This window comes from Stegostoma tigrinum, chromosome 26 (genome assembly GCF_030684315.1).
Source record: "Stegostoma tigrinum isolate sSteTig4 chromosome 26, sSteTig4.hap1, whole genome shotgun sequence".
NCBI lineage: Eukaryota > Metazoa > Chordata > Chondrichthyes > Orectolobiformes > Stegostomatidae > Stegostoma > Stegostoma tigrinum.
In genome coordinates this window covers 5,802,619-5,830,602 of record NC_081379.1, presented here as the reverse complement: position 1 = coordinate 5,830,602, position 27,984 = coordinate 5,802,619, and the positions used below count along the sequence as shown (strand labels likewise).

General features: G+C 39.9%; 1 protein-coding gene across 2 annotated transcripts; it reads right to left on the bottom strand.

Moving 5' to 3' along the window:
* Positions 1 to 1,313: 1,313 nt before the first annotated feature.
* On the bottom strand, positions 1,314 to 27,910 carry trmt2a (tRNA methyltransferase 2 homolog A). 2 transcript variants are annotated; one of them, XM_048556024.2, is made up of 13 exons: positions 27,815 to 27,910; positions 27,277 to 27,387; positions 20,284 to 20,905; positions 16,499 to 16,607; positions 15,702 to 15,883; positions 14,815 to 14,929; positions 13,304 to 13,419; positions 8,875 to 8,986; positions 8,298 to 8,420; positions 5,440 to 5,515; positions 4,612 to 4,728; positions 4,371 to 4,467; positions 1,314 to 1,759 (listed from the first exon to the last, which is right to left on the bottom strand). In XM_048556024.2, the coding sequence occupies exons 2-13, from the start codon at positions 27,335 to 27,337 to the stop codon at positions 1,633 to 1,635; spliced, it is 1,857 nt and encodes a 618-aa protein (XP_048411981.2). In that variant the 5' UTR covers positions 27,338 to 27,387; positions 27,815 to 27,910; the 3' UTR covers positions 1,314 to 1,632. The 2 variants fall into 2 exon arrangements, with proteins under 2 accessions (XP_048411981.2, XP_048411982.2); XM_048556025.2 differs by lacking the exon at positions 27,277 to 27,387 and having other exon boundaries at positions 27,815 to 27,906.
* Positions 27,911 to 27,984: the final 74 nt, after the last annotated feature.

The window sequence follows — 27,984 nt, the reverse complement described above, 5'->3', positions numbered from 1 at the left end:
ACTTTGATGAACATTTGCAGCAACATCCCGAAACTGAGATGACTGACCTCTAATAATCTCAGCTATCTTCCTTTCTGTCAGGTAGACTCCGAGCAGCAGCAATTCCTCCCCAGTTCCCATTTACTCCTGTTTTACTTGTCACGCACAGTGAAATGCAGCTTGAGGTCAAGGTTGGTCACTCCTCCCCTCTCCAATTAATTTCTTTCCACGGCTGGATTGAGGCTGCAATGATGTCAGGAGCCAAATGTTCCCAGCAGAACCCAAACTAAGTATATGTAAGCAGGTCAGAGATGATGGGAACTGCAGATGCTGGAGATTCCAAGATAATAAAATGTGAGGCTGGACGAACACAGCAGGCCAAGCAGCATCTCAGGAGCACTAGCTCTGATGAAGGGTCTAGGCCCGAAACGTCAGCTTTTGTGCTCCTGAGATGCTGCTTGGCCTGCTGTGTTCGTCCAGCCTCACATTTTATTATATGTAAGCAGGTTATTGCTGCTTGATTAACACTTCACAACATCTTCCATTACTTTGCTGCTGATCAAAAGTAACCTGCTGAAGCACTATTGGCTGGGTTGGATTTGTCTTGCTTTTTGTGCATCTGCAGTTCTTCATCTTAATGGAAAATAGAACGGCCAGCCAACAAATGCTGTGCGTGCATGCACCGTTGGTGCATTCTCCCATGCTATACTGACGTATTGTACCATCGTAGATGTAGTTAAAATAAAACCAAGAACTGCAGTAGCTGGCACAAAAAACAACAAATTGTTGGAGAAACTCACCAGGTCAATCTATGGAGAGAAAGCAGAGTCAACATTTTGGATTTTGACTTCAAACATGACTTTGCTTTTTCACTCTACAGATACTGCTGGACCTACTGAGTTTCTCCAGCAATTCCTGTTTTGTTGGAGTTGGAGTTGTTGGAATAAGATGTTAAACTAACTTATCTGATTTTTCCCAATTCCATGGCAACATCCAAACAGCAGAGGGTTGTGGAACCATGGCATCAGCTGTACTTTGCGCCTGAAGGAAAACATTTAAAAGGCAACTCCCAAATTTAGAAGTAATTCCAAAGCCTTCAGTGCATAAATTCAGTTGACACTTCAATGGAGGACAGAGTGTGACTGTCCAGTTTTTTTGGATGAGATATTGAAGCGTGTGTTATCTCATAGATGTGAAAATCCCACTGTATTGTCGACAAGCAAGGAAGTTCTGGTGGTCTTGCCAACAGTTGTTCCTCAATCCTTTAGTCCCCTGTCCATACTTGGACACGACAACAAAGGAAACTTCTAATACTGAAAAAATTAGCAAAAAAGCACTGACCACATTTTAATGAGTTCAAGAAATTCACACATAATGGCAATGTATACAAGAACTATTCAAATCAAAATCTTAATTTTGCTCATAACTGTCATTACAGTGCTGACTTGTTTAAAATGCTTAAATGACAAACATTATGCATAAAAGAAAAATTGTGTTCCACCATCATAAACAAGTAACAGCTGCATGCTGAACTAACTCAACATAGCACTTCTGGTTAATCCCAATATCTGTTTTCAGTAATATCTGGTCATTTGTAATAAGTTTAGTCTCAGGTGTCTTCTTGAAGCCTCATGTTCATTGGAGAAACTGAGCTTATTCCACTCTCTCAAACAATATTAACAGTTCACAGTACATTGTATGTGGGAAGAGATCGACAGCCATAGCTTTAACAGGACGAAATGGAGATCCCTTCACTCGATGAGATGGGGCACGACAAAGGCTGTAGCAAAACATGGGTTGTGGGTGGGTGCGGCGGTGGGGGAGGGGAAGGAAAATGACAATTTTATGTTCACAATTTGCTTCATTAACTATTCATATCACAATGCTGTCCATCAATTGATGATTCATGTGTGTGCAGGTGAAGACTCCAACCCATCCCAGAGAAGGTAAAGAATTTTTATGTCGAAAATTTTGGTTACTTTTAAACTGAACACATGAATCAGATTTTAGCTGTATCTCATCAAACATCAGTAATTGGAAAAAAGATAACAAACAAAATTAGCAAATAATTTCCAATGAAAGAATTTTACTTGGTTTCTCAAAAATGTGGCAATCATTATTCAAAGCACAAGTGCCAATTAACCAGTTTAAATAAATGTCTCGTTCATACATTGCTGCCACAATAAATCTACAGCAATAACAGGCAGTAGATGAAAGTTATGTACTGTTTAGAACATCTAGTGTTCTGCTGAAAAGAATTTTCACCATCTACATTCTAGTAGTAATTTTACTGGAGGCTAGCATTTCAAATCCAAATAGTATTCATTCAACCCAATGCTCTAATTCTATTACTTTGCAGCGTTTATTTCCTATCATTGTAAACTTCACTTGCTGTATATTAGCTAACCCCAAGGTTAAGGTAGAGATTTATTTGGAGTGATACACAGATCTCCAATAGTAACCAAATGGTATGAAGGAAGAAAAAAATATCAGAGCTTGTTAGAAAGGCACAGTTAAAAATCAAGGGAGATATAAATAATTGAATTACTATTAAAGTTAAGCAGTACATTTTGGCCAGTTCAACATAATCAGGTAGTATCAACCTGGCTTTGTGAAAAGAAAAATTATATCTGACCAATCTACTGGAGTTCTTTGAGGGGATAACATATGCTGTGCATAAAGGGAACAAACTGTACTCAGATTTCCAGAAGCCATGCGATAAAGTGCCAAACCAAAAGTTTTGCAGCAAGTAAAATCTTACGCCATTAGAGATGGCAAATTGACATGGACAGTAGACTGGCTAACAAGGTGCACAGAGTGTGTATAAGGGGATCTCTCAGTTTGGCAAGATGTAACAAATGATGCATCACAGGGATCAGTCTGGTGACCCTGACTGTTTACATATTTTTACAAATGACTTAGATGAAGGGATCAAACGTGTTGATGACACAAAGATAGCAAAAAATCTAAGTTGAGAAAAGGACATAAGGAGACTACAAAAAAGATAGGCTAAATGAGTGGGAGATGTTGCAGCAAATGAAGTAAAACATGCAAAAATGTGAAATTGTGTATTTTGGCAGGAAAATAGGAAAGCAAATGAGTTATACAGAGACATGTTCAACAAGCAATTAGGGATAAATAGAGTATCATCATTTGTCACAAGGGAGGTTGAATACAAAAGTCAGGAGATTATGCCTCACATGTGCAGGGCATTGGTGAAACAGCAGCTAGAGCAGCATTCCCTCTGATTTTCCTTCTGGCCGCCCAGGTCTCATGGGTCCAAGCATGGCAGTGACTTCCAGTTTGTCACAATCAGGGTGCCAACATCAATTGCTGTGCCTAACACTGGAGCAGCACATGTATGTAGCTGCACAGCTTGGTGGGAACTTTGATCTGGAGTAGAGGGTGCAATGCTTATTTAAGGAAGGATGTAAATGTATCAGAGGCTGTTTGGAGGAACTTTACCAGGCTAATACCTGGAGTGGGAAGGTTGTCTTATTAGGAAAGGTTGGACAACATAGTCTTGTTTTTACTGGAGTCCAGCACAGCGAGAGGCGGCCTGATTATATACTGAGGGGTCCTAACAGTGTAGACATTGAGAAGATGCTTCCTTTTATAGATGAACCTAAAAGTAGTGGTCACTGTTTGAAGCTCAGTGAGCATCCAACTAAGAGAAAGATAAAGCAAATATTTTGCTCATATAGGGTCCTGAGTTTTTGGAACTCTTCCTGAAAAAGTGGTGCAAGTAGAGGCCATGAATATTTTTAAGGCAGAGATAAATAGATTCTTGTTAAATAAAGGGGAAGAAAGGTTATCAGAGATAAGTGGAAATACAGATATGAAGATCAACCATGATCTTATTGAATGACAGAGTAAGGTTGAGGGATTGAATGGCCTACTCTTACTTCTAACTTTTAACGTTTATATGTAGGTCATTTTCATCGAGTTTTGAAAGATGTCTGAATCTAATGTTTGAGCTATGGGGTGACAGCAGTATGTACAAGTTGCATGTCCCCAGTGTGCTGGTGACACTTCAGAGCCAAATTTCAAAAAAGTCACCTTATGCACCGGTTTCACATCTATACAAGACTGCCATGCTGTTCAAACTGTTTGTAAGCTTCAACTCCATCGAACGATGGAACTTCACACCAAGTGGTGAGACACTGATCAAGTTACACTCTTCATGATAAGCAAGTTAAATGCATTGCAGCATGATGTTGCTTTGTCTCACATCATTATTAGAAATGCATTGCACATGACTACAGGTAAAAGTGGGTTGTGCTGCTCTAACCACTCTACTGTGCCTTCTGACATACCAGAGTGAACAAAATATTGTACATTTCCTCAATTTATTTTTATATTTATACTGCCAAAATAAGGACATAACTTACTCCACAAAATTGTTCATAGCTGCTCGAGCATTACAAGCAACATAAATTAGACTTTTCAGATGCTCTGCTCTTCTTATTGCTAATACAACTCTGGAATCTGCAAATCAAAATATGTTAAATGTCAAGAAAAAAGCCCAGTTAATTTTTTTTTAAATTCAGTTGGACATATAAAAGAAAGATGGCTGTAATCTCACATTGGCAACATTCAATAATATATGCTCAGAATCAAAATAGTTCTTACGCAGTCCTGCCCGAGGTGGGTCCACTACAGCAACTAGGTTCTGTGATGTTAAAGAGTTGATTACGGTAGGAAAGAGATCTTCAGCTTTCCCACACAAGAACTCCACATTGGACAGACCTGAAGGAAAAGAAAAATTGAACTGAAATTAAACAGAAATGTGAACATAGTTATTTAGTTTTGTTCCGAAGAGGAGTCACCGGACTCAAAATATTAACTCTGTTCTCTCCCAGCAGATGCCTGCTAACCAACAATTTCTATTTTTTTTGTTATTTAGATAAATGTTTTCTGCCAGACTTGAATAGGAACATAGAATTTGTCTAAATTGCACAATGTTGACACATTGATTAAAAAGAAACAAAAATACAAAAATAAAGAACATTTTAAAAATGTAATCATTTCAACTCAGATGGCCGAGGATAGTATCAAATGGCTCCTCGACAAACATGAAACTCCAGGGAGATTCTCATCAAGCACAGGACGTTAGTATTCAGCATAATACAAGCCTTCAGCAACAATTGAAACCGAATATTCTCGTGGAAACTTGCAGATTCAGCCTGTTTATCTGTGAGAAGCTATAAAAAAAAAATAACACACAGACTAGGGGTAGATGGAGGGGAACAAACAAAATTCCCATATCATCCACATGCAGATACAATCAAGATCTGGTTTTGACAGCACCAGGGGCTGGGCCAGATGATGATCCACACTGCTCTATGAAGAAACCACAAAAAAGTGTAATGTTGTCTTGGGAAAACCATTCTGAAACAGGAGAAAATTGAACTTACTACAGCCAAGACGAACATGCAAATTCATCAAGAATGTACTAACCATTTAACTCCGCATTCACTTTAGCATCTTCAGTAGCTTCCTGGCACATTTCAATTCCAATAACTTTCTTCACTCTCTGAGCAACAAGATTAAGAAAAGTTGTTAATCCCAAATTATCAAAATATCTAGTCCCAATATCCCTTGTATTTCTCCACTCTTTCAATAAAATGATAATTATCAGTTGATCTTCAGTGATATGATGACAGAACAGACTATAGCCTAGAATACAGCTGCAATGTTTAGCTGCTAATTTTTGAGCCTCTGCACAGATACTCCCATCATCAGTGACTTCAAGGCCCTACTCGATTCAGGTTCAATTTTGAGCATGCTGTTCTCTATCCTCCCTGAATTTCTCCCTCATGTAAACTCATCATATTCATAGCCAGCTCCTTCATCTTGCCATCTCAAACTCCCATTATAAATCAGAGAAAATAACAGAGTCTGAAAATTTGCAAACTTGTTTTCAACATATCGCAATATGGGCATTGGATTTAATATAAGCTTGGATTTATGCTTTTTTAAATCTCAACTGTATTACACCTGAAATTTCACTTCATCTGAAATTGAGATTTATCTCAGTCTCCTACTCAAACTAATAGTTCCCCAGCATCTCAAGTCTGTGAAATGAATAAGTCTTTTTGTAACGCTATGTTCCAGAGGATTTTGAAAACCAAGCATCATAGGCAGCTTCTCTTATGTCTTTGTGTAGGTTATTTTTCATCCCGTTTTGCAAAAGGTCTGAATTGATTGTTTAAGCCATGGATTAATCGGGCACATGCAATTTGTACACATGGTTATGTGCATGGAACATACATTGAACACAGAACAGTTCAGCACAAAAACAGGCCCTTCAGCCCAGCATGTCGGTGGCAAACATGATGCTATTCTAAATTAATCCTATGTGCCTGCACACGGTCCATATCATTCTATTCTTGGCCTGTTCATGTGTCTGTCTAAATGCTTCTTGAACTTTGTTAATGTTGTGCTTCTATCACCTCCCCTCACAGTGCATTCCAGGCACTTACTACCATCTATAATAAACCTCACATACCTCCTTTAAACAGTTCACCCGTCACCTTAAACCTAATCCCGCTAATATTTGACATATCCACCCTGGAAAAGGTACTCCAATTATCCACTCTATCCATACCTCTCATAATTTTACATACTTCTAAAATCACCCCTCAGCCTCAACATTCGGGTGAAAACAATTCAAGTTTATTCAACCTCTCCTTGAGTGTATTACTCAAATCCAGACAGCATCCTGGTAAACCTCTTCTGCATCCTCTCCAAAGCCTCCACATATCTTTCCTATAATGTGACAAACAGAACTGTACACAGTATTTCAAATGACTGAAGTCTCATTGAGTTGCAACCTGACTTGCCAACTTTTATACTCAATGGCCCGACCAACGAAGGCAAGCATGCCATATACCTTCTTTAGCATCTTATCTACTTGTGCTGCCACTTTCAGGGAGCTATGGACTTGAACCCCAACAACCCTCTGCATATCAGTGCTTCTTGAGTTTAAACTCTATCTGCTATTTCTCTGCTAAATTTCCAGCTGATTTATATCCTGCTGCATCCTTTGACAACCTTCCTCACTATCCACAACTTCACCAATTTTCCAGTCATTTGTAAATTTACTTCTATATAGAGGTCCCGGAACTGATTCGTGCGAAACACCACTGGTCATGGTCCTCCAGTCAGAAAAATACCCCTCCACAACTACTTGTTCTTCTTTGGCCAAGCCGATTTTGTATCCAACTTGCAAACTACCATGGATTCCATTCAACTTGGTCTTCCGGACCAAGCCATCATAACGGCCCTTGTCAAATGCTTTAGTAAAGCCCATGGGGACATCAACCACGGTCTTACCATCTTTAAAAACCTCAATCAAGTTTGAGAGATAAGACCTCCCTTGCGCAAAGTCATGCTGACTATCTCTAATAAGTCCATTCTTCTCCAAATGCAAGTAAATCCTGTCTCTAAGAATATTATCCAACAATTTGCCTACCAGCAATGTAAGGCTCACCAGCCTATAATTTCCTGGATTGTCCCTGTAGCCTATTTGAACAAAGGAACAACAGTGGTTATTCTCCAGTCATCTGGGACCTCATCTGTGGCTAAAGAGAACATAAAATTCTTGGTCAAAGCCCCAACAAACTTCTCTCTTGCCCTCTTCACTATCCTGGGACAGATCCCATTAGGCCCTGGGGACTTGTCTACCTTAATCATTTTCAAGACACCTCCTCGTCCTTAACATCAACATGGTCCAGAGTATAAACAAATCCCTCTGTACGCTTACCACCATCCATGTCTTTTTCATTGGTGAATACTGATACAAAGTACTTTTTAAGGACCTCACCCACTTCCTCTGGCTCCATAAATTCCCTCTGCTGTCCCCAAGTGGACCTACCCCTATCCCAGCTAATAAACGTATACGATGAATTGGTATTCTCCTTAATCCTACATGCCAAGGACATTTCATGACCCCTTCTAACTTATCTAATTTCTTTTTTAAGTTCTTCACTCCTTCCTCGTACTCCTCTTGGGTTTTATTTGATTTCTGTTTCTTAAACCTTTCTTAAGCTTGTTCTCATTTTAATTAAACTTACAACATCTCTCATTATACAAGGTTCCAGAATCTGCAGGTCACACCTCCAAGGCCAAGTTGTAATAAAACGGCCTTAATGCACTGGTTTCAAATCTATACAGGACAGCCATCAGTACAAACTGGATGCAAACTTAAACTCCACACACCAACCTGTATCCTTTAAATGACTCTTTCAGGCTGAAATAAGTTTTATGCCAATAGATCATCCACAAGGTTTCTCAATACAAAACTTTTCACTTACCTTCGCAAGGGAAAGTCCAATAGTGCCAGTGCCACAGCAAACATCCAATACTACACTATCATGGTTCAGACTGGCCCAGTCTCCAACTGCTGAATAAAGGACCTCGGCAGCCTGGGTGTTCACCTAGATGCAGCAATGTTTACATCCATGTAATAATATCTGATTGACTAGATTACAAAAAGTCCCAATACAGAACATCCCATTTTGCCCCGACCACTCACGTCATAACCAAATCAAGGCATCCACACCCGCTGTCAAAGAGATCAACCAGTTTCCGGATCACAACAAAAGCCGCAAAATACCAAGTAGTCCTTAATTCAATCACAATTATTAATCTTACTAGGTCACTAGGATGGTTGCTATGAGAGAAGATGTCATACTGTTGCACTGCATGATTTACTTCCTCAGCCAGGGTTTACAAAGTTGGTTTGAGCAGATTATAACTATCCATGTGGCTGCGCTGTACCCAAACTGGGAATGACAGACCCACCCACCAAAAAACCTCAATGCAACATTCTCAATTGACATCATTTGTACAAATACAACAACACTCTCAGATACTGAAAATCAATTTCACCTGGAAGAATGCATGTGGAGAAATCCTGAATTTAAGTCCAAGGAGTTCTTCATATATGTACTTCTCTCCAGTCACATGGTTCAAAGGCAAGTCTTCCAAATTGGGAGATTTTCTGGAACCGTTCAAAACAAAATCCTTAGACTCAAAATTGATATTTTTCTTCTATAACTTTGGCTGCAAGTTTAAAAAAGTTATTTCAAGTTAAGATTTTGACAAAAAGCTATTCGCGACATAAGAATTTGCACTTCCACACATCTCAAGTTGTCCAAAGCGTTTTATAAATGTAATCATGTGAGCAATTTGTAGCCAGGTCCTACAAACAGCAAATTACTGAATGTCTGATAAGGACACCAATCCCTCAAATGTCTCATCTGAAGTACATCACCTCAGAAAATGCGATACTCCCTCAGTGTACACCCAAGTGTATCTTATAAATACACCTAACTATGTATCTAAGCCTGTCATGTGACTGCGCTCCAGTAAAGTTTAATTTGGCAACTTTGACAAGAAACAAACAAAGACAGAATACTATAGTCAGAATGTAGTCAGGGTGATGATAGGTGGCAGTATCATAATGGCCTGACTACCATTCTGCGGGAATACGTTCAAATCCCATCATGGAAGTTGATGGCATTTAAATTAAATGAATAAATAGAACCTTGAGTTGAAACCTAGACTCTGTCATGGCAGCTGTGAAACCACCAATGAAAAACCCATCTGGTTCATTAATGTCCTTTTATGGAAGGAAAAAATGCCATCCTTCCCCAGTCTGGCATGTAAGTGTCTACAGATCCACAAAAACATGAGCAAATCACTCAGTTCAAGGGCATCTAGGTAGGAATGTGCAACATATACTCCCTTGTGACACCAATATCCCATTAAAGAATTCTAAAAATGTGCAATTCTGGTCTGTTGTAATTCGAAGTGCCACATCTTGATTTATACCCTTGAATCATGAAAAATATGGATAGTTTGAGGTGGTGGGCAGTCGAAGAGAGATTAAAAAAGTAGAATTGTATCAACTTGTATAATTTCAAGGCAAGATTTTATGCAATAAAATATTAATTTCTGGAGATTTAGATAAGATATATTTAAAGATGTCAAAGATACATATAATCATTACATTCAGTTGGATGATTTTTTTAAAAAGTAGGTAAGATAGATTTGGTGAAGGTCACACTAATAATCCTTACACAGAAAATCTCCTAACTTGGAAGACTTCCCTAGACCATGTGACTGGGGAGAAGTACATACAGGTCAAGCTCCTTGGACACAGGTGCTTTAGATGGGACAGAGGTGGATGAAAGAGGGGAGGGGGGAGTTGCATTTTTGATTAAGGGGAGTATCACAGCAGTAGTCAGAGATGAAATAATTGAGGGATCATCCAGTGAGGCTTTATGGTTGGAGCTTAAAATAAGAAGGGTACGGTAACATTATTGGGGTTGTAAGACAGGCCCCCAAAATAGTCAACGGGAACTACAGGAACAAATATGCAGGGAGATTGTGGAGACTTGCAGGAGAAATAGGGTTGTCATATTGGGGGATTTAGTTTTCCTAACATGGACTGGGACCCCCATAGTGAAAAGGGTTAGATGGGGTGGAATTTGTTAAATGTGTTCCGGAAAGTTTCCTCAAGCAGTTTATAGAGAATCCTACTCAGGAGGGGCAAAACCCAACCTACTCTTGGGAAATGGGGCAGGACAGGTGACTGAGGTGACAGTGTGGGAGCATTTTGGGACCAGTGACCATAGTTCAATTAATTTTAAAATAGTTATGGAGGAGGACAAAACTGGTCCACGGGTTCAAGTTTTAAATTGGGGCAAGGCAAATTTTGATGGTATTAGACAAGAGCTTGCAAGGGTTGACTGGAGTAAGTTGTTTGCAGGCAAAGAAACCTCTGGCTTGTGGGAGGTCATTAAAAGTGTGACAGCTAGAGTTCAAGGTCTGTACGTTCCTGTGAGAGAGAAGGGCAAGGCTGGCAGGAGTAGGGAACCCTGGAAGACAAGAAATATTGAGACTCTGACCAGAAAAAAAGGAGGCGTGGCTCAGGAGCAGACAACTGGGATCAAGGGAATCCTTGGGATACAGGAGTTTACTGAAGAAGAAAATCAGGAGGGCGAAAAGGGGGCATGAGATAGCTTTGGCCGAGTAGATTAGGTGGAATCCAAAGAGATTCTTTAAGTATATTAAAGGAAAAAGAATAACTCAAGAGAGAATAGGACCCTCGAGGACCAAAGTGCATGCGTGGAACCACAGGAGACGGGTGAGGTCTTCAATATTTCTCCTATGGTTTACTGTGGAAAAAGACATGAAGACTTGGAAAATTAGTGGCTGTAACCTGGGGACAGTCTATATCACAGCAGAGTTGGTGTTGGAAGTATTATAACGTACGAAGGTGAATAAATCAGATATATCCAAGAACCCTGCAAGAGGCTAGAGAAGAAATTGCAGGGGCCCTGGGGATATTTTTCCATCGTCGTTTGCCACGGTGACATCCCAAAAGTCTGGAGGGGAGCATACGTTGTGCCCTTATTCAAGAAGGGCTGCAAAGAAAACCCCGAGAATTATGGACCAGTAAGCTTAACATCCGAGGTAGGCAAGTTACATGAGAAGATTCTGAGGTATAAGCGATACGTACATTTAGAAAGAAAGGGTTTAATTAGGACTAGTCAGCATGGCTTTGTGTGTGGGAGATCATGCCTCAGAAATTTATTAACAGCTCTTTGAAGAAGTGATCAGGAAGGTTGATAGCAGCAGGACAGTAGATTTCAGTCAGCCCTTTGATAAAGTTCCACATGGTAGGCTGCTCTGGAAGGTGAGATCGCCTGGATTCCAGGGAGAGTTGGCAAATTTGGATATGCAACTGACTTGATGGGAGGAAGCAGAGAGTAATAGTGGGAGGATGCTTGCTGAACTGGAGGCCTGTGACTAGCGATGTATCTCCGTGGTCGGTGCTGGGCCCATTGCTATTCATTACCTATATCAAAGATTTGGATGAGAATATGCAAGGAATGATTAGCAAGCTCGCAGATGATACTAAAATAGGCGGTATCAATGGACAGTGAGTAAGGTCATCAGAAATTGCAGCAGGATTGCCAAGAAATAGCAAATGGAGCTTAATGTAGATAAATGTGAACTGTTGCATTTTGGAAAAGCAAATCAAGGTAGGGGCTTCATGGTGAATGGTAGGGACTTAAGGAGTGTAGTGGAACAGAGGGACCTTGGAGTTCGTGGCACGGTTCTCTGAAAGTGGAGTCATGGGTCGACAGGGCAGTGAAGGAGACTTTTGGCACACTGGTCTTCACTGAGTACAGAAGTTGGGAAGTTACACTGCAATTGTACAGGGTGTTGATGAGGCCACACTTGGAGTATTGTGTTCAGTTTTGGTCACCTTGCTCTAGGATTTTATTAAACTAAAAAGAGCGCAGAAGAAATTTACAAGGATGTTGCCAGGGCTCAAGGGACTGAGTTGAGGGGCAGGTTGGGACAAGCTATGACTTTTTTTTTCTTTAGTGCGTAGGAGACAGAGGGGTGTTTCTTATGGAAGTGTTTAAGATCATGAGGGGCATGGTTACAGTGAATGCACTCAGTCTTTTTCCCAGGTTTGGGGAATCAAGGACCAGAGGGCATCAGTTTAAGCTAAGAGGGGAAAGAATAAATGAGGAATCTAAGGGGCAGCTTTTTATACACAGAGGGTGGCACGCATATGGAATAAGCTGCCAGCAGAAGTGGTTGAGGGGGTTATATTAACATTTAAAAGGCATTTGGACAAATATAAGGATAGGAAAGGTTTAGAAGGATACGGTCAAGTGCAGGGAAGCAGGCTTATTGTGGATGAACATTTTTGTCGGCACGGACCAGTTTAGGCTGAAGGGCCTGTCTCCATGCAGCAGGACATTGACTTAAATTCAGGATTTCTCCTCAAGCATTTTTCAAGGTGAAATTGATTTTCAGTATCTGAGAGAATGAGATATAACTGTAATTAAAATATTTCTCTACTGAACAAAGTTGAATAATTTGGTTTTCGAAAGAAGGCCAACAGCAGGGGAGGTGAGAGCAAAACGTATTGCTCTTCTAAAAAGCCAGCACAGACTAAAGAGGCTGAATCATCATCTTCTGTGCTAATTTATCGTATAATTTGATGATACTGGGCTGACTCACTTTTTCATTGGTTGACAGCCTTGTCACCCCCTTCCTAACTAGTACATTTTCCCCTTCTCTGCTTTTATCACTTTTTCTTGCTTTTGGCCTCTTAACATTTATCTTTAAACTCCACTCCTGCTTTTATTTGCACCTGTTCTTTTGTAATTTGATTGTATAAAAGAATGAATCAGCAGTCTGGGCGGATTGAGAAGCAAATAACTAGAAATTCTGACATCTATTGAATTTGGTGGTAAGCACAACTTTACATATCTGGATAATTCCTTACCTTTGACCTTCTTCAGCGAAGTAAAGTGAAGTTACTCCACAATCCTTCCCATCACCTTCTGTGAAATATTTGGCTAATTCACCTTGCAGTTCTTCTAGTTTTGTTTTAGTTAGCTTCTGTAAATAGATTGAAAAGCCACATTCATCAAACATTAGAGGAACAAAAAAATTGTGCAGTTATAAGAGGCAACATAATTCAAGCTCCAATATTAAGTGCAATGCATATAATTGTACAGAAGCGAGTTTTGAGAAGATTTGTAGCTCAGGTTGAGGTTCTGGATGTGAGTTTGCTCGCTGAGCTGGAAGGTTAGTTTTCAGACGTTTCGTCACCATTCTAGGTAACATCATCAGTGAGCCTCGGACGAAGCGCTGGTGTTATGTCCTGCTTTCTATTTATCTGGTTAGGTTTCCTTGGGTTGGTGATGTCATTTCCTGCATTGGTGAATCACCAATGCAGGAAATGACATCACCAACCCAAGGAAACCTAACCAGATAAATAGAAAGTGGAACATAACACCAGCGCTTCGTCCGAGGCTCACTGATGATGTTACCTAGAATGGTGACGAAACGTCTGAAAACTAACCTTCCAGCTCAGCGAGCAAACTCACATCCAGAATTATACAGAAAACACATAACCCAGTGACAAGATCTCTAAATTTCATTAAGGGCACTGTCCAAATGTTGAAGAAATGCAAGCAACACTTTTCACTCTCTTACTCAGTCAGCTCAGAGCTGTAGAGCCCAGATTAGGTCATAATTAAGAATACAGAAATCCTGGGGCAAGGTGGGAGAATCAAAAAGAAATTCACTTTCAAGAGCAGTGTTTGAAAATGTGCTTCACTGTGCATTAAAATAAGAATTCAGATGATGTTGCAACTTTCAAATGTGCACACATAATGACTGCTGTCAAAAGTGTTGTGTTAATGTTTTACATCAGATTCCTAAATATTATATAAAATCCACTGGGCGTTACAAAGTTAAATGATACAATACAGGAGAAAAATGATTGGTTGAATCTATCTTGACAATCAATGCCAATATACTTGTTTCCTGAAACCACAAGTTTCATGGAACTCAAGTCATGAACAGTCATTGAAAGGGCAGGCTCCAACAATTCTCTATTCATTGTTACAGCATTTTATGCTTTAGAACTGCTAATGAACAACAGCCCCAGAGCAGTAAGTTTTGTGGAACTGCTTTGAAATGCGTGTGAAGTTATGAACAGATCAGCGGGCCAGGGCAACATTCACAAGTTCAAGTATCACTGAAGCAAAACTTCAGGCTGAAGGCATTTTCGTACCACTAAAAAGCAGGTAGAAGACATAGAAATACAATTAATAAAAAAAAGATAACCAACACCAGCAAGTATTCAAACAGTCTAGCCATCTTTCCAAGGTTATTCAGAAAAATTCCAAATTTTGTGCAATCTACATCTCATTTATCTTAATTAATACTGATGCATAAAATTATTATATGAACGGACTTTAAAAACTTAATTACTGACAGCAGTACCTGAGGATTGAAGTAAATTATAGCCATGATATGCTTGGCTCTAGTGATGCGTACAGTCAACTGCTTCCAGTGACCTTCATATGTTTCCGGGCTATACACAGAATAAGGAGATAACCTGCAAATAAAAAAAAATACATTAGAAATATGCCAAACATTTAAATGAAGCAGGGCTTGGGAAAATAAGCATGTCTTTCCATAGCTTCATCAGCAGCCTGAATGTGAATTATTTCAGCACAATCTGACTGGCTGCTACTGCCCGGACACTAAGCAACCACGGTGGCAAGCTGGTTAAAACTGATCTGAATGATGACTCTACTTGAGCAGAATACTGCTATCTATGTTTTGCTTGTATGTCATACAATTGCCAAAAAAAAATCACCTGGAGTCACCTAGTTTTTTTGTTGATAGCCCTAGCTAAGACAACTATGCCTCATCAACAGTTACTGAAAGCTTTTCGGAAGCAATCTCTCTGGGTCCATGTGTCTTTAGCTTTTAAAAAGAAAGTCCCAATTATAATATAGAATTCCAAAGAGTACTATATCAAAAATACATTTGGTATTTCAGGTAAGTAGACACAGGCAAACAGCACAAGTCTGATTCCCACATTGGTCTTTCATTTGCACATGTATACCATCAATCAATACAAACAAACCAAAGCACCGAACTTGTACAAAACAAAAAACCTACCTCAAATCAACACTAAGGATATTGAAGGGGAGGTAAGATCAGAGACTGCACTGTTTTTCACATGAAGAGGCAGTGTCTTTTCTATGGCAGGTAAATGAAAGCAATTGCAGAAAAGGAGGAAGTAGTAGTACTGTAATAGTCCAACTATACAGAGAAAAATAACATGGTAATCCACTGAAATAGTGAGTGGCTTTAATAACCTTATGTAGTTCTGAAATGCCTGCACAACCTCCTTTGCTTTGGCTGGAATATGAACAGTGTCAAATGGCTCTACAACTGCACACGATCCTCCCTTGTATTTACCCAAACGACATCCTATAGTTTTATCTTCTCCATTTGCTCCAATGCCAATTAGAAATTCGCACTTGTTACGGTATTCAGTCTGAAACAGAAAATCACAACACTGGAAATCAACTGGCAGAATTGAAGCCACAATCAGTACAAATACCAAACCTGTAGCAGCGTAGTGCCACATTCCATGACAGGTGATGGATTCAGGTAATTTGCCAGTTAGGATTCTGCAAAGTTAAGTGAAAATTCAAAGATGGTGACAAGAGTAAGTTCTCATGTATATGGCCAATACGTCTACTCACTAACTGCAAAGTTTGCTAGACCAGAAACACGTCATTAGCTAAATGATTGTGCTGTCCTTTTCCATTTTGAATACAGAGCTTTCAATATTTATTTTTCTTCACAGACTCTGAAGCTATTTATTTCCATCACAAAGATGCCATTTGACTCAACTACAGATCTGAGGTTTTACAGCTTCCCAAGTTATTTATGTCTCACTAAGTTTACAGATGAGGTCTGTTTACATCCAGAAGAGTTTATAGATTTTGTGGCTCCAAGCATTTGAGGGTCAGCTTTGGGCAAATACATTCACAGATCTGAACTTGAGATCTCCTCCTCCCCCACCTTAATCACAACTGTTCACTCAAAACCTAGGTGCACAGAGGTTAATTTGCATCATTATGTGATGAGCTGGATGTTAATATACCTGCAGTGGTGACGGCTTCACTCCATCCAACGGACAACAGACTCCACCAAACATCTTTTTCTGTTGAAACACCCATGGCACAAAGGCTCGATTATGGGTACCTATTTCTCTAATTTTATAAAAACAAAACATAATGGGAAGAACAATTAGATTTCACTAAACCATATTGTAAAAAGCCAAAGACTGATTTGAATTCTGTTATGCAAAATCTTGGTTAAGATTGGTTATTTAATCATAATCAGTTTACTTCAAACTTGCACCAAGACGTTATGTAAATCTCTATTTTGGGATAAAGCTGAATACAAATGCATTTCGTATTTAAATCTGATTTTCCTCCCTCAGCCCCATCCTCAAATTTGCTTAGGATCCTACATTTCCAAGTCAGTAAGCATATTAGACTTCACAGTGGTCAGAGAACAACATTACACAGCAATACAATCTCTCCAGACACTATTTCTTGGTGCTTTGATCCAATATTCACTGAAATGCTTAAAGAGTTCTATCAAAGGCTCAACTTCTCATAGCTGCGGCACAGCATGGTTGGTACTTAACTGAGGAATGCCTTTGCAAAATCTCAATTCAGTCACAACAAGCATTGTTCCCTAAATCAAATTAAAGCATTTACATTTCCAGTGCAGACACCGTCATGGCACATATTTCTTCACAAGCAGAAAGAAATTACCATCACCACAATAGAAGGTGAGAGTTGGCCACATCAAAGTTATACCAGTGGGGGAATTAAGAGAGTGCCACCAGGGTCACTGCCCACAGCCAAGTATCCTTGAGTGAGGCAGGGCCTCTGTGGACCAGACAGCAGCCCACTGCCCTCCTCCAGGAACCGGCCCAAATGCCAGTGTAGCAAGGAAGCCACTAACTGGGACTTTAAGTCCAAATAATAACAACTAACATGCCCACTGCTGATAAAATGCTATGGGGATGGAAAGTTATCAGGATTCCCTCCCAATGTCTTCCAACAGCATTTTGCCAGCCTACCAGCCAGTTTCCATAGAATTGAACTGTCAAATTAAATTTTAATCAGTACATCCCAAGACGTGGATGTGTGTGTCTGTGTGTACATCCTGAAAGGATACTCAATGACAGCACTTCAAAATCACCAGTTGGATATTTTAATGCAAGGCAAAGCCACCTTCACTCAGAGACAAATTCATTCAACACAGAAAAAGACACTTCTATCCAACTCGTCCATGCCGAACATAATCCCCAACTAAACTAGTCCCACCTGCCCACTCCGGGCCCGTATCTCTTCAGACCTTTCCTATTCATGTACTTATCCAAATGTCTTTCAAACGTTGCAAATGTGCCCGCATCCACCACTTCCTCTGGAGATTCACTCCACATGCAAACCATCCTTTGTGTAAAAAATTTGCCTCTCATGTCTTTTCTAAATCTCCCTCCTCTCATCTTAAAAGTGTGTCCCCTAATCTTGAAATCCCTCATTCTAGGGAAAAGAAAACTACCATTTACTCTATGTATACCTCTCATTATTTTATAAGCTTCCATCAAGTTGTCTCAGCATCTTAAGCTCCAGGGAAAAATGACCCAGCCTATCCAGCCTTTCCTTATAAATCAAACATTCCTTACCCAGCAACATCCTGGTAAATCAGTTTTGAACCCTCTCCAGATTGTTAATATACCTTCCTATAACTGGGTGACCAGAACTGGACACAGTATTCCAGACGAGGCCTCATCAATGTCCTGTCCAACCCCAACATGACTTCCCAACTCTGATACTCAAAGGACTGAGCAATGCAAGCAAGTGTGCCAAATGCCTTTTTAACCACCCTGTCTATACGTGATGTAAACTTCAAAGAATTTTGTACCTGCATCCCTCGGTCCCTCTGTTCTACAACACCGCCCTGAGGCCCTACCATTAATTGTATAAGCCCTACCCTTGTTTGTAATACAAAAATGCAATACTTCGCACTTATTCAGATCGAAGTTCATCTGCCATTTTTCAGCCCATTAGCCCATTTGTTCAAGGACTCTTTGTAATCTTAGAAAACTTTCTTCACTGTCTACTATGCCACCAATATTGGTGTCATCTACAAACTTGCTAACATTGAATTCTATATTCTCATCTAAATAATTTACATAAATGACAAAAGAGGACCCAGAACCAATCAGTCTGGAACACCTCCAGTTACAGGCCTCCAGTCCTAAAAGTAACCCTCCACCATTACTCTCTGTCTCATGCTGTTAAACCAATTATGTATCCAACTGGCAGCTCAGCCTGAATCCCATGCAATTTAACTTTTAGTAATTCGTCTGCCATGCAGAACCTTGTCAAAGGCTTTACTAAAATCCAAATAAACAACATCTACTGCTCTGCCATTATCAATCTTTTTGGTAACTTCCTTAAAAAACCTCAATAAAAATTAAGAGACATGATTTTCCCCGCACAAAACCATGCTGACTATCCCTAATCAATTTCTGCCTCTCTAAATATCCATAACCCTATCTCTTATAATCACCTCCAACAATTTACCTACAACCGAAGTTAGACTCTCAGGTCAATAGCTCCCCAGTTTCTGCTCACAACCTTTCTTAAACAAAGGTACAATATTAGAAACCCTCCAGTCGTCAGGCACTTCACTCACAATTATGGATGATGCAAATATTTCTGTAAGGTATGTCCTAATTTCCTCCCTTACTTCCCACATCTCCAATATTGCCCATCAACAGTCAAAATAATACACAGAATTAAAAGGAACTTAGTCCATACTTAAATATCCTAGCCAGCTAAGTAGGCATGTAAACAGAAACAGAAATTGCTGGAGAAACTCTGGCAGCATCTGTGGACAGAAAACAGAGCTGACATTTTCAGTAGTGGTCCTTCTTCAGAACTAGAAGCTGCTAGGCAATAGTGACATTTATGCTCATGACATGGCTTTGGGAGAAAAGGAGTGAGCAAACAGGCGGAGATGGAGCCCAGACAGAAACAAAAGGATAGGCAGACAAAGGAATCGCTGATAATTAGCCAGGGAAGAACAGCAGCTAGTTGAGCACCAAAAGCAAACCATTTCAAGACAACAGCTGGGGTTGTGGGGGCAGATAATAGACAGGAAAGGAGGTGTTTATGTTCTCCTTTATATTCAAAAGATTAAATACAGAATGGGCGAACACTTTAAGGAACACCTATGCTCTGTTCATAAAAATGACTCTGAACTTCCAGTTGCCTAACATATTCCCACGCCAACATTTCGGACTCAGGCCTGCTGGAGTGCTCCAGTGAAGATCCTCCAGCTTGAGTTGAGCGATTCCTCATCTTCCATTTAACTATTTAATAGATTGAACATCAAGTTTAACAATTTCAGAGCATGAACACCACCTTCCTTGTCTAGTCCACATCATCAGCATATATACCACCTTTACGTAGCTGCTTCTACTGCTCAAGAACTGGACTTGAAATGTCAAATCTGTTTCCTGTCCACTGATGCTACCAGATCTGCTGAGTATCTCCTCCAATTTCTGTTTTTTGAGATCCCCAGCATCCACAGTACTTTGTTTTATTATACGAGTACCAACGCAATCTGTTGACTGTGGGGACATGGATCAGAAAAATCTGAGAAATTGTGCAACCTCAATGCATTTGAAATCCTTACTAACTACAGAGAGTTTGAGAGTCTAAAATAATGTTGGAGTTCTGACAGTCAAGTAAGTGCATTAAAAAAGAATGCCAATATGTGACATGCACGCTCTGATAAAGGCATGTATTTTTAGTTGCTTCCCTAGCAAATCCAAAATCCCACATTTAGCATACATACGTAGTTAACAATGTCAACACTTGTAAGATGTTTTGCTCCTTTTTTTTCAGCTGTTCTTCATAAGGAATGTTCCATAGGGGTGTCACCACATCGGCAATTTGCTCACTTAAAGGTCTGTCCAGAATATCCACTGGAGCAGTACGTTTTTGTTCATGATTATCATTCTCGGTGCCTTCCTGCTTTCGTTTCTTAGCAATAGGATCAGCTTTTGGTTTTGCTAATCGGACATGCAAATTCCTATTTTTCCAAACTTGCCCCTGAAGGACCTCCATTGCTCGGTCTCGTTCTTGTTCCTCTTTAAAAGTCACAAATGCAAAAGGCCGCTTTCCAAAGAGTTTAATTTTGTGAGGAACCAAGCTATTCCTGCTGAGAAATTTTCTTAAATCGCTGAAACTTACATATTTTGGGAGGTTCTGTATTTCAATCTTGTAAATCTCAGATGTAAAAAGATCACCTTTAATATAGCGGTATACATCAGCTTCAGGCTCAGTGCCATTCACCTGAGTTTCATTTGAGATGCAGGAATCTTCATTTTCCTCTGGCGTGTATATCTCATTGACTTCTTTGTGAAGCTCTCCAGATGAAATACTGGTTCCTTCTCCTGCCATTGTTTTTCCAAATTCTAAAATACAAACAATACCATTATTACTATCGTGCTAACACAAAACTAGCTTCCAGTGCTCCTCAATCATGCATCATGTTTCCAAATAATTCTGTTCCAACAAGTCCAAATTTGATACAGTACTTAATGCATCAACATGAATTCTTAATTTCTCAAAGTGCCAAGGTGATGTTGTCCATCTATTTCAAGTTATGATTTTTTACTTTTCTATTGGCCTATGGCATTAGACTCTGCACATCTTTAAAGCCATTAGACAGCAATTTTCAACAGTTCTACTCAAATTGGTTTTAATTTCTACAATGAAGAAATACACAGGAACATGCAAGTCTCCACTACAGATGTTCAAGACCAGCCCATTGTTGTTTGGCATCAGGTTCATTAATCAAGTTTCAGGACTTCAATGCACAAATCGAGGGTTATCCTTTGTTCCAGCACTGAAGGAACTGTGCAGTGTCAATGGTGCTATCCTTAATTTATACTATGAATCAAAGTTCCCTTTCACTTTCTCAGGTGGCCTTAAAAGATTGCACAGTATTCTATGAAGTCCAAGGATTATCTGGCACAGTAACCTACGAACAAAATCATTGACATCATTCGTCTGGTGGGAGGAAGTCACAGAATGGATGGAATTTAAGGACAGGAAAACTATAGGTCCCTCAGCCTAAAATGAGCAGTAGTGAAAATGTGAGAATCTATTAAGGTGATAATGACAGTTGCTATATTTTCTAAGTATCCTATGTACTAACGTAACAAGCCAGATAGGCAACAAATGAACTTTGGATGTAGCAGATTTAGATTTTCAATAAACATCTTATTAAGTTTATTTAGTGGTTTTGTTATTGAACCAGTAACTCAAGGGGTCTGGATGAAAGCTCCGGAGTCCAGTTTAAATCTTAACACTGTAGCTAGGAAATTTAAAATCAGTCAGTTAAACAAATGTGGAATAAAAATCTAGTTTCGGTAATAGTGGCCATAAAACTACTATATTACAAAAGCTCATCTGGTTCACAAACTTAGGGAAGGAAATCTGTCATCTTTTCCCAATCTGGCCTAAAATTAGGAGGTATATTTTTAAGGTGATGGGGAAAGGTTCAAAAAGAACGCAAGGGGTGGCTTTTTTTTTCCCTTAAGCACAAAGTGATTTGTGTGTGGAATGAGCTGCCAGAGGAAGTGGTGGATGCAGGTAGTTACAACATGTAAAAGACATTTGAATAAGTATATGCTTGGAAAGGTTTGGAGGAATTTGGGCCAAGCACAGGCAGGTGGTACTAATTTAGTTTGGGAACATAGTCAGCATGGACTGGTTGGGCCAGAGGGCCAGTTTCCATTCTGTATGATTATATGACTCTACATGAGACTACAGACCCACAACTGTTGACTCTTAACTGTCTGCTGAAATGGCCTAGCAAGCCAATCAGTTGCATTCATGTCAGTGGGTCACTGCCACATTTTCAGGTTGAATTAAATTTTGGGACTCATGGGATCAGGGACATAATGAATTAGTGTACACTGCGGTAATGTTAATGAACAAAAAAATAGAATGGACACAAACAAGTCATCTTCTGGTTAACATGCTGCATATAGCAGATAGTAGTCAACCATACACAATCCATTTAGATGGGGTGTAAAGGATCCAAATTTGTTAATGATGTTGACAAAAAGGATACAGAGATATGCAAGGGGATTAATCAGCAGACAAGTATTTAGCAGACCAGGTATTAGTTAGGGAATTGAAATTATCTTCTTTGGTAACAGAATAAATTGTTTAAAAATAAAGTTGACATAAACTATGGGCTGGAGAATAAGAGTGAATAAATATTATTGGAATTATACAAAACCTTGGTCACAGCACACTTGGGTTTCCTCACCCCAAGGAAGGATATACTTAGCTTGGAGACAGTGCATTTCAGGCTTGCTGGACTGATTTCTGGGATGCAAGTATCCAATGAGAAGAAAATGAGTAATGAATGTATACATGCCCTAGTGTTTAAAAATGAAGTTTCCATTGGAACAGAAGGTTCCTAACGTGTAGACAGAGCTGACAATGCAAGAACATTTCCCTGATTGGAAACTAGGAGCACAGGGTCACCACTTCATAATAACATTTGGTCATTCAGCAGTGAAAATTAGAAATTCCTTCAAACAAAAGTTTGAGAATATTTTTAATTTTGCACCTTAGCTCTGGAGGGTCTGTCATTGGGTCTAATCAATTTCTGTCTTAGAGTCATACAGTGCAGAAAAAGATCCTTTGGTCCAACCAGTCCATTCCAAACATAATTCCAAACTAAACTAGTCCCACCTGCCTGCTCCTGGCCCATATTCCTTCAAATCTTTCCTATTCATATATCCATCCAAATGTATTTTAAATGTAGTAATCGTATCCACACCCACAACTTTCTCATGAAGTTCATTCCGTGCACAAACCCTGCGTAAAAACTCTGATCACACAATGTCTTTTTTTTTATCTTTCTCCTCTCATCTTAAAAATATACCCCTTAATCTTTAAAACCCTATCCTAAGGAAAAGGCAACTACCATTAACTCTATCTACACTCCTCATTATTTCCCTTCAAACCCAAAAATCTAAGATATATGGAGATAGCATACGAAGATTAAGCGAAGAAAAAATTATTTAGCTGCACCACAGGGCCACTGTAGAAAAGCTTCGTAATTCTTTACCTATGAAATGAAAGAATAGTAACAGCTGATATAAAATTGGCTGAATGGCAAGAAAAAGGACAAGGGTTATGGTGAAGCTGTACAAAACTCTGGTGCAGCCGCACTTGGAGTATTGCGTACAGTTCTGGTCACCGCATTATAAGAAGGATGTGGAAGCTTTGGAAAGGGTGCAGAGGAGATTTACTAGGATGTTGCCTGGTATGGAGGGAAAGTCTTACGAGGAAAGGCTGAGGGACTTGAGGTTGTTCTCGTTAGAGAGAAGAAGGTTGAGAGGTGACTTAATTGAGACATATAAAATAATCAGAGGGTTAGATGGGGTGGATAGGAGAGCCTTTTTCCTAGGATGGTGATGGCGAGCACGAGGGGGCATAGCTTTAAATTGAGGGGTGAAAGATATAGGACAGATGTCAGAGGTAGTTTCTTTACTCAGAGAGTAGTAAGGGAATGGAACGCTTTGCCTGCAACAGTAGTAGATTCACCAACTTTAAGTACATTTCAGTCATCATTGGACAAGCATACGGACGTACATGGAATAGCGTAGGTTAGATGGGCTTGAGATTGGTATGACAGGTCGGCACAACATCGAGGGCTGAAGGGCCTGTAGTGTGCTGTAATGTTCTATGTTCTATGTTCTATGTATACATTGGAGCGGTCCTCGGGAGTGACAACAATAACCACTGTCTTTATTGACATAAAATAATGGATTTAAAAAGGGGATTATTTTAAAAATTCAAGATGTCAAAATCTGGAAGTATTGTGAACTTTAAAGATAGAGATAGGCTTCAGTAGGGTATGGTCAAATGTGTAGTGGATGAGATTTAATGCTGAGAAGTGTGAAATGATAGCAAGAATGAAGAGAGAGAGAACATAAAACATCTCATAATACTTCTGCTTAAGACCAGTGAGCCTTACCTCAGTTGTTGGTAAAGTGCTGGGAACACAGGATTGGGATTAGGCCATTCAGTCCCTTGAAGCTGTTCCCCCAATTTAATAAGGATCTACAAATTTCAAACAGGACTAGATGGGTGAGATGCGGGAAGGATGTCCCTGATGACGAGGGAGTCCGAAGCAGGGGTCACAGCTTAAGGATAAGGGCTAAACATTTGAGGACTGAGATTAGAAGAAATGCCTTCACCCAGAGACTGGTAAGCCTGTTGAAGTCATTCACAGAAAGTGATTGAAGCTATTATGGCTAAAGGAGGATTAGGATATTGAGCTCAATGATCAACCATTACCAAAGTGAATGATGGAGCAGGCTCAGCGGTCAAATGGCCTACTCCTGTCCCTTTGATTGCATGACAGCATGGCTGATCTGAGACCTAACTCTATATACTTGCCTTTGGCCTATATCTCTTAATACTTCTGCTTAAGACCAGTGAGCCTTACTTCAGTTGTTGGTAAAGTGCTGGAAAAGGTTATCAGAGATAGGATTTATAATCATCTAGAAAAGAATAATTTGATTAGGGATAGTCAGCACAGTTTTGTGAAGGGTAGGTCGTGCCTCACAAACCTTATCGAGTTCTTTGAGAAGGTGACCAAACAGGTAGATGAGAGTAAACCGGTTGATGTGGTGTATATGGATTTCAGCAAGGCTTTCGATAAGGTTCCCCAAGGTAGGCTATTGTACAAAATGCGGAGGAATGGGATTGTGCGAGATATGGCAGTTTGGATCAGAAATTGGCTTGCTGAAAGAAGACAGAGGGTGGTGGTTGATGGGAAATGTTCATCCTGGAGACCAGTTACTAGTGGTGTACCGCAAGGGTCGGTGTTGGGTCCACTACTATTCATCATTTTTATAAACGACCTGGATGAGGGCGTAGAAGGATGGGTTAGTAAATCTGAAGACAACACTAAGGTCGGTGGAGTTGTGGATAGTGACGAAGCGTGTTGTAGGTTACAGAGAGACATAGATAAGCTGCAGAGCTGGGCTGAGAGGTGGCAAATGGATTTTAATGCGGACAAGTGTGAGGTGATGCACTTTAGTAGGAGCAACCGGAATGTAAAGTACGGGCTAATGGTAAGATTCTTGGTAGTGTAGATGAGCAGAGATCTCTCTGTGTCCATGTACGCAGATCCTTGAAATTTGCCACCCAGGTTGACAGGGCTGTTAAGAAGAAATACAGTGTTTTAGCTTTTATTAATAGAGGGATCGTGTTCCAGAACCAAGAGGTTATGGTGAAGCTGTACAAAACTCTGGTGTGGCCGCACTTGGAGTATTGCATACAGTTCTGGTCACCACATTATAAGAAGGATGTGTAAGCTTTGGAAAGGGTGCAGAGGAGATTTACTAGGATGTGAGGGAAGGTCTTACAAGGAAAGGCTGAGGGACTTGAGGATGTTTTCATTAGAGAGAACAAGGTTGAGAGGTGACTTAATTGAGACATATAAGATAATCAGAGGGTTAGACAGGGTGGATAGGGACAGCCTTTTTCCTAGGATGGTGACGGCGAGCACAAGGGGGCATAGCTTTAAATTGAGGGTTGAAAGATATAGGACAGATGTCGGAGTTAGTTTCTTTACTTAGAGAGTAGTAAGGGTATGGAATGCCTTGCCTGCAACGGTAGTAGATTCGCCAACTTTAAGTACATTTAAGTCGTCAATGGACAAGCATATGGACATACATGGAATAGTGTAGGTAAGATGGGCTTCAGATTGGTAATGGCAGGTCAGCACAACATCGAGGGCTGAAGGCCCTGTACTGTGCTGTAATGTTCTATGTTCTATGTTCTATGTTAACAAAAATTTATCTCCCTCAGGTTTTAAATCAGCAACTGATCTACCATGTGATTAGTGTAGGTGAGTTTCAAACATCTACTACAATTTGTGTATAGAAATGCTTCCTAATACCTCTCCTGAATGGTCTGGCTGTAATTCTTAGACTATGCCGCCTAGTTCTAGAATCCCCAGCCAGAAGAAATAGTTTACGTACCCTGTCTTTTGCTGTTCTTATTTTAAAGAAACTGCATAGACAAAAGAGCTCAGGGGTCATAGGTGCATAAATCATTGAAACATAGAAAGGGCAGATTGAGAAAGTAGTTATGAAAAGGAAAACAGGATCGGGAGCCTTAAAAATAAAGCACAGAGTGCAAATGCAACAAAGTTATGAGTAAATACAATAAAGAAATGCAGATGCTGAAGATCGGAAACAAAAACAGAAATTGTTCAAGAAACTCTGCAGGTCTGGCAGCATCTGTCATGAGAAAGCAGAGTTAATGTTTTGAGTCCAGTGACCCCCAAACCTGTGTAAAGTTCCGGTTCAGCTTCAGTTGGAGTAGGTGTCAAATTCTGGGCACTATATTTTAAGCAGCCGCACAAAGTCTTTAGAAATACACAAGAATTTCTCTACACACAGCTGTGAGGATAGATTGGAAGAAGTGTTATTTTCCTGACAAAGGGAAATTTAATAACTATGTTAAAAGGGGTGAAGACGATTCACTTCAGGAGAAACAGCCCTCCTTGGAAGTGAGATAAGAACCAGAGTTTGTTAAATTAAGGTGAATGGCAAAAGAACCAAAACTTGACTTAAGAAAACTTTTATTTTACGCAGTGTGATTAGGATCTGAAATTTAATGGTTAAGAGGATAGTGGAAGCAGATCCAATTATGGCTTTCATGAAGTCACTGCAAATGTATTTAAGCGTTTTTTAAAAAACCTTTTAGGGATACGCTGGAAAGAACGGAAAAGTGAACTAGCCTGTGCACCGTGCCAGGACAGACTCAACAAGCCAGATAGCCTCCTTCTCTGTGGCAACCATTCCACGATTCTACCTCTCAGCAGCTGGTTTTGACAACTTTAAGAGAAGACCTATAGAGGAAAGTCAAAGAAAATCGATGCATTCAATCTGAAACCTATCGCCAGCATTTGGATAGAAACAAACTAAAATCGTATTTTAAAAGGCCACGCAGTAGCAAAACGAAGATTGCAGATTATTAAAATAACAACTTCACCAACAAAGAACTCGCTCTGGAATAGGTAAACACTGACGTTTGCGTTTTAAATACTGATCAAAACGAGAAAAACTATAACCAAATCGCTCACAAAAAAAAATTTGCTTGACAGCACAAGACTGTCATATTGTGAGGAATGAGAAAATCTGTCCTTACAGAATACTGCAAAAGAACTGGGGAGTGAAGGCAGCGTCCCGATGTTCACTGTGCAATTGAGAAGATAGGGATACAAAAAGAAATAACACTCCAAATGCATTTAATTGTATTTTTTTTGCTCAACTCACCGATTCTCTACGAATTGAGCAGAGCACAGCGACGGAACACCACCATTTTGTCAGGGCTACGTTAGCTAGAGTTGTTGTCGTGGGGGTGAGCGAAGCACAGCATTGTGGGAATGACCCTCCCAGGCATGAGGGTAAACACATCACAAAAATAATTTAATCTCGAATAATAT